This window comes from Pundamilia nyererei, unplaced genomic scaffold (assembly GCF_000239375.1).
Source record: "Pundamilia nyererei isolate P.nyererei 1_Seehausen unplaced genomic scaffold, PunNye1.0 scaffold00026, whole genome shotgun sequence".
Taxonomy (NCBI): domain Eukaryota; kingdom Metazoa; phylum Chordata; class Actinopteri; order Cichliformes; family Cichlidae; genus Pundamilia; species Pundamilia nyererei.
This window is the reverse complement of record NW_005187427.1, coordinates 4195221-4201698: the sequence shown is the minus strand read 5'-3', so window position 1 is coordinate 4201698 and position 6478 is coordinate 4195221. Positions and strand designations below refer to the sequence as shown.

The following is a 6478-nucleotide window of genomic DNA, read 5'->3' as shown; positions in this document are numbered from 1 at the left end:
GTGTGTGTGTGTGTGTGTGTGTGTGTGTGTGTGTGTGTGTGTGTGTGTGTGTGTGTGTGTGTGTGTAGCTGGTTGTCACCCCACCAAGCCGAACCTAGAGAGTGTTATTAGGAAACAGTGTGGTCTCTTAGGCCTGCCAGCGTGCACACACACACACGCACACACAAACACACAGTATGTGGTGCAACGTGGCAGCAGTAATGTGAGACTGTCAGAGCCTGGAGTCACATTAGTAAGTATTCAGTGCATGGTGGGCTTCTTGGCTCCTCATACCTTGGCTTTCACAACACACACACACACATTTTGAATTCCATCAGGCAGATAACTCTCACTCGCACTTTCTTCATGAACAAAAACAATCAGTTTTCATCCTGACTTTACCTGCGGGACCAGGAGCGCACAAACTGAAAACGCATCCCTGTCTTCCCGCCTCTCTCCTCAAACTCTACCTGCTCCTCTCTCTGTCTCCCTCCCTCCCTCTCTCTCGCTCTCCCTCTTATAAATGTACACATAAACAAAAACAAGAGCATTACCAGAAAAATTGGATCTGATCGGAATGCTTGATACGCAGCAGACCAAATCCCAGAGGTGCCCTTATATCTTTCCACTTCCTACTGCGAGCAGCAGAATTACGCTCCTGTTCCTCAACACCCGCTCGCTGCCTCCTCACTCTAATCACAGCGAGAGGAGCACAGGCAAAAACGCCTGGAGCCATGCCGTATGTGTGTATGTGTGTGTGTGTGTGTGTGTGTGCCCCCACCCACATACACTGTGGAAACACCCACCCACTGAATCATACACGCATAAACATTCATTTCTGTGTGAAATAGAGGAGGGCGGCGGAGAACAAGAGGATCAGTGGAGCAGCTCTTTGTCAGAGAGGTAACAGGAGAGGTGACAGACCGCTCTGCGAGTGTGTTAGGGTGTGTGTTTACCTGTTTAGTCATGGAGTCTATGAGTCGAACATAAAAGTCCTGCTCTGTTCTGATGCCTGTTGGGATCCAGAGGAAGGGAGAAATATTGTAAACTTTACACATATTTTAACACACAGTGCAGCACGTTGCAGGGCATTTAAAATACGTGGAATTAGGTTAGCAAAGTGGCAGCAGCGGGAACAAGGAAACGAGATTAACGTCATTTACAGCAATAAGCTCGCAATAAATAAACAAAGGAGCGGGGCAAACGTAATTCTGACTCGCAAATTCTTTCTTCTTAAAGCTTTTATTAATGTTTCCTATTTAGGCCTGAAATATGAGTCAGTGGAGAACAGTCTGAGAGCAGACAGTCATTCTTTGGTTTAAACGCTCACACTTGCGACTTGACACACAGTGGCTCCTTTTTAACGAGGCAGAAAGGGGTTGTGAAGAAGGTGAGAGGCTTATTAAAGATCAGCCAGCAGCTGCTCATCAGTTCAGTGTGAAAATAAATGTTGTTCAGCTTCTGCATTTCTCTCTGCTGCGATGCAAGCCTTACGCCAAGCCGGCTGTATCCATATAGCTCCCAAATCACACGAAAATCACACGTTTAACTCGGCATAGTTTACACAACACGAGACCTTGGGCGTTCAGCCCCGTGTTAAGGTGGTAAATAGATTCAAACACCTTGTTTGTTGACTTATCTGATAAATTGCTTGTGCCTATTCTGACTCCCAAATATCAACACATGCGAGACACGAATTGTAGCTATTGTTTATTACACAGGAGGCTGGTGCTGTGATGTCCCTGCTTGGGTTAGAGTGCAGCTCACACTGTCAAAAAATTATTTAAAAAAGAAAAAGCAAAAGAAAAATAAAGAGCACATAAAACTGGACAAACTAATTTAGGGACAGTGACAGCAATGAAGCCACAAAGCTGGGTCACATCCTGTAACAGCTGCCTTGAAATTTGACTAATAGAAGTCGGTCACGTTACACAATCGTGAATCTCTGCCCTGCAATTTCGTTGACATAAATTCTGGAAGCCTTGATAACCCATTGCAACATTTTTTTTTTTACTACTTTGAGGACAGGACCCCCCCCCCCCCCCCCCCCCCCTCAAGAATCAGCTGCTGCCTCTGTGAATATCATTAAGTGTCTGATAAAATAAGACATGAAGCTGATCTGGCAAAGCTGACTCTAACTATGCATGCATATATATATATGTGAGTGTGTGTGTGTGAGTGTGCCAGTCTGCTCACCATTACTGTAAAGAAGCTGTAGCCTGTAATGAATCCCGTTATTGGTCTTCTCTCCGCTGGTCTCCTTGACACACACACAACAAACACACAGCTGTTTATGGAAAATTTAACACCATTTAAAAAAATAGCAAGAAATACATTTTTTCCTGTTTTCACATGTAGGCTAGTGAAGCATACATCCAACTTAATGAATTCTTTACAGCGGTCTTGCATTAAATAAAAGCTGATTTATGCTCAGAGGAGTGCAGCCCTGTAATTTCTCCGTGTGTAATCGTGGTGTTATTGTGGATTTTTAATTCCTGCGTAATTACTAGTTGTGTTCGGAGGGCCAATAAATCCAACACGGAATTCTCCCGATACATTTCATCTAATTTAAGCCAAGTCATAATTGATGAGAAGCCCGGGCTGCAGCGCCGTTGTTTATATAGAACAAGTGGTTGGGTTGAATGGAGCTGTAAATTAAAACAATTTAAACTCCAAAAGGCATTTTTTTTTAATTTATCAAATACACACGAGGGTTTAAGGAGGTTTGTGCCTTACAGTAAATGTATAATGCTTATAATATTGTATTTTTAGTTTTTAATAATAATAATAATATAAATAATAAGAATAATAATACAAACAATTAAAGGACAGGTAGTTCATTAAAATGGGACGTTAAAAATTCATTCAATAATGTCAGAAACCAAATTTAATATTCGAGGCCTTCACAAAATCTCAGTAATCTTCCTTCATCTAAAAACTCTTAAGACCAACGTGTATTTCTGAACCGACCTTCTCTTTTTCGATGAAGTCCACGAAGCTCGTCCTCTCGATCTCCACCGGCTGGCCCTGCCGGTCGTACAGAGCCAGGACGAAGTGGAAGAAGTTGGACTTCCGCAGGTTGGAGGGCGGCTGCTTCTCAAAGTGAGCCCGAGCCAGACCCACTCCACTGCAGACACACAGACGGAGGGGGTGTTAGAAGCAGTCAGAGGATGTAAAGTTTTTATGTTGCAAAAATTAGAAAAATTCAAAATTAATATAAGAAGGAAAGCAAATTAAATAATAATAATTATGTAAAGTTAACCTAAAATAAATAAATAAAAACAAATAATAAAAACAAACCTAAAGGGCCTACAAGCACTGAAAGTAAAATCCAGCTTGTGCTCTCTTTTTTTTGGCAGATTTTCCTCTTATTTTAAAGATTGTGATTATGAAAGCTGCCTGTTTTATTTAATTATCTCCTGAATCTGTAAACCAACTTGAAGCACAAACTTGCTGTTCGCGTAAAGGGGAGATCGTGATATATCCACGTTTACTGTGACTGGCTGTGGTTCAGTTGGAGAATTTTATTCCCTTCTAATAAAACAACGAGTAAGTTTGAAAATGGGGGGAAGTATAGGATTTATTTTTCTCTAGCACAGGACTGCATTTATGTATTTGTTCTTTGTTTTAATCCTTAATAAATCGCATCTGAAACATATGCGGAAAAAATAATCTCTAGACCAAGCACATGCTGCTTACAACTGTTTAGTTAATGACAGCTTGTGTGGTAGAATTGTTCTGAATGAGATTATTAATTCTACAGATGATTTTATCAGCAGTTGAATGGACAGATTTTTTTTCGGACTGCTGCACTTCCATTCCCAAAGTCTCAATTCTTGTACAGCTGCAGTATCCTGGAGGAGAACACGCAGGCTGATTCCATCTTTCGGTAAATGAGTGATGGTGGAAGTGCTCCTCACTTAGGCACAGCTCACCTTTGGGCGGCCGTGTTGGCGTCCAGCACGCCGCCCCCCTGCATCCAGCTCCGGACGTTCATTCCTCCCAGCGGCTCCTCTTTCAGGCTGCTGCCGCTTCTCTGGATGCTCTCCTGGATTCCAAACATTAACAAACCTCCTGAGCTCGATGCAAGTCCCTCCGTTTGCCTCTCTCCTCCCGGCTTTGCACTTGTTCTCTGGCGGATCCCTTTCAGTGACTCGAGCGGAGGAACCTTGAGACGCACTCTTGCTGCTGGTGCTGCGTGCGCTTAGAAAGACCTCAATCCAGCGTGCACCCTTTATTCCACTTTCTCTTGTCCTGAGGAGGGAGTTGGTGCTAAAACGGTAGGCGAATCATAATAAGTCATAAAATCCAGAACATCCAAGCACTTAAAAAAAAAGGGTTAAAAATCGCACGCCCTGTGCGTAAAATATGTGTGTAGGGTGGAAAAAGTCACTCCTGGTGCGCGTGGAAACCCACCGCTTTGGGCTGTCACAGAGAAAAAAACAGAGAGATCAGCTAGTACCCGGATCAGATGTCATCATTTTCTGACACTTCTTTCTTCCTCTTTTTTTTGCTCTCGCTCTCGTCTCTGCCTCAGCTCAGTGGTCCGGGACGCGCTGGCGTCGGTGATGTCCAGAGCTGCGCTGCTTCCCGCGGAAGACTCCCGAGCTCTCGCTACTCCGCTCTCTCTCTCTCTCGCTCTCCCTCTCTCTCAGAGGAAACCGCTTTGTGACTCTTCCCAAAGGACCCTCTCTGAACCAAACACGGCTTCTCCCGCCCCGGGGGGAGAGAGAGAGAGAGAGCTGGGATGGAAAGGGAATGAGGGGAGGGGACAGCACGGGAAGAGAAGCGAGGAGACGCCCCCAAACAAAGAATAGAGAGGAGTTAGGTCTGCCCCGCGTGCAGCGGCCACGGAACTCCTTCTCCCGCTGTCCTCCTCCGGTCCGCTTTCTCCTCGTTTTTTGAGGGGAGGATTTCTAATAAACGTTTAGAAGGTTTTCTGTAAATGTGGAGATGAAGTCCTGCGTGAATCCGTGCTGAAAGTTCAGATAGAGGAGCTGAAAAAGGAGGGGGGGGGGGGGGGCAACGGCACTTCAGCAGAGTGGACATCACAGGGCAATCTCAGACATTTAACCAGCGTGGGCAGTTTCGTTCTAGTCTATCCAAGAACAGAACAAACGCCCCAAAACACGATTTTAATCTTTCTGTCTCCATGACTCAAACCTTAGTCGCAGATTTAGTTTTTGTTTAAAATCATAGTAATTAAATAATGTAGCGACCCCACACCCCCACGAAGAAAAGAAGAAGAAAAATAAGGTATGTTCGACCATAGTCCCGAGTCCACATCCTATTAGTCTATTTCTCGAGGCAGACCCGCAGCCTCTACATTTAGATCAAAGTTTTATTTACACCAGCTGGTTAGGCTCAATTATAAAAGCCACATTTCCTCGTCACAACATATCCCTGTTCCCCCCATTGTCTTCCTCGGGCCTGCTTATTGCAGCCTAGCGCCGCAAGACACACAAACAAAAGTGACAATAACAATAATTAGCTCAAAATAACAATGAACATAATTGAGGATAATTGCTACCAGATTTCCCCGCTTTGTTTCTCCCTTTAGCACCATCTGTTATTTGAAACAATTTATCACGCCGCCGAGGGGGGATTTAAACTAAATACAAATATTAATAGATAATTCGGTGGACTGTTTTTTTAATACAATAAACTGCGGCGTATTGATCTGTTTAGGTGCAAAAGGTCAACAACTTTAGCGGTGTTCGGCTGGCTGTGAAAATGACTGGCAGGGCGCACTGGCGCCGTTCCAGGCTTTTATTCCCAAAGGTTATTGAAAAACGTTCTTGACCTTGATTATGGAGAATAAGAGTCTTTTATGCTTCAGTTTTCTTGCTTATAGAGGAAGAAGGAGACGGTGGCGGATGAACCCGTGTGGGATATAAAGAATTTCATAGCTGAGGAGAAAATAATAATAATATAATGGAATGAATCAAAAATTGAGAGGTGTGAGAGGTGTTTGGATCGATCGGGAAGAAATCAAACACGTGTAACAGGAACAGATGATCCAAAAATAATAACGAACATATTTATCACCGCGTGTCAGCTCATGTAGGCCCACAGCTAAACTGTGGAGGAAATAAATGCTTGTGAATGTAATCAAACAGTGTTGGTTAGTCACTTTTTCAATTTTCAAAATATCAGATATGATTGGTGAGGTTTCAGGAAGAAATATCGATTTTTAAAAAAGACTCTTTAAATTTCAGGTCATTAAAGTCAGGTTTGGTATATTTGCTCTCGAGGGACTATAAAGGAAATACGGTATCAAAAGGCCACGGAGGTGTAATTGGGCATCACAGGTGGGGCTTTTAATACACAAGTGTTAAAGTATTTAAGATTTCTGAGGCAAAATTCGGTGTTTAATAAAACGCATTCAGAAATAGACATTTTTGAGTTAATGCAGGAATGTTCATGAGCACTGCGGGAGATGTCAGATTAAAGAAAAACGCTCAGATAAAACACCGGTACTAACTTAGTGCGCGCAGTG

General features: G+C 43.4%; 1 protein-coding gene across 5 annotated transcripts in view; it reads right to left on the bottom strand.

Annotated features, from left to right (window-relative positions):
• Nucleotides 1–4689, bottom strand: part of LOC102213353 (transcription factor COE1-like) — an 86028-nt gene extending 81339 nt beyond the window's left edge. For all 5 annotated transcript variants that reach the window (XM_005727853.2, XM_005727855.2, XM_005727856.2 and 2 more), the window contains exons 1-4: nt 3915–4689; nt 2950–3106; nt 2176–2239; nt 936–991 (exon numbers count right to left, since the gene is read on the bottom strand). In XM_005727853.2, coding sequence (XP_005727910.1) covers nt 936–991; nt 2176–2239; nt 2950–3106; nt 3915–4042 — 405 coding nt within the window. In that variant the 5' untranslated portion in view covers nt 4043–4689. The remainder of the gene's footprint in view (nt 1–935; nt 992–2175; nt 2240–2949; nt 3107–3914) is intronic.
• Nucleotides 4690–6478: the final 1789 nt, after the last annotated feature.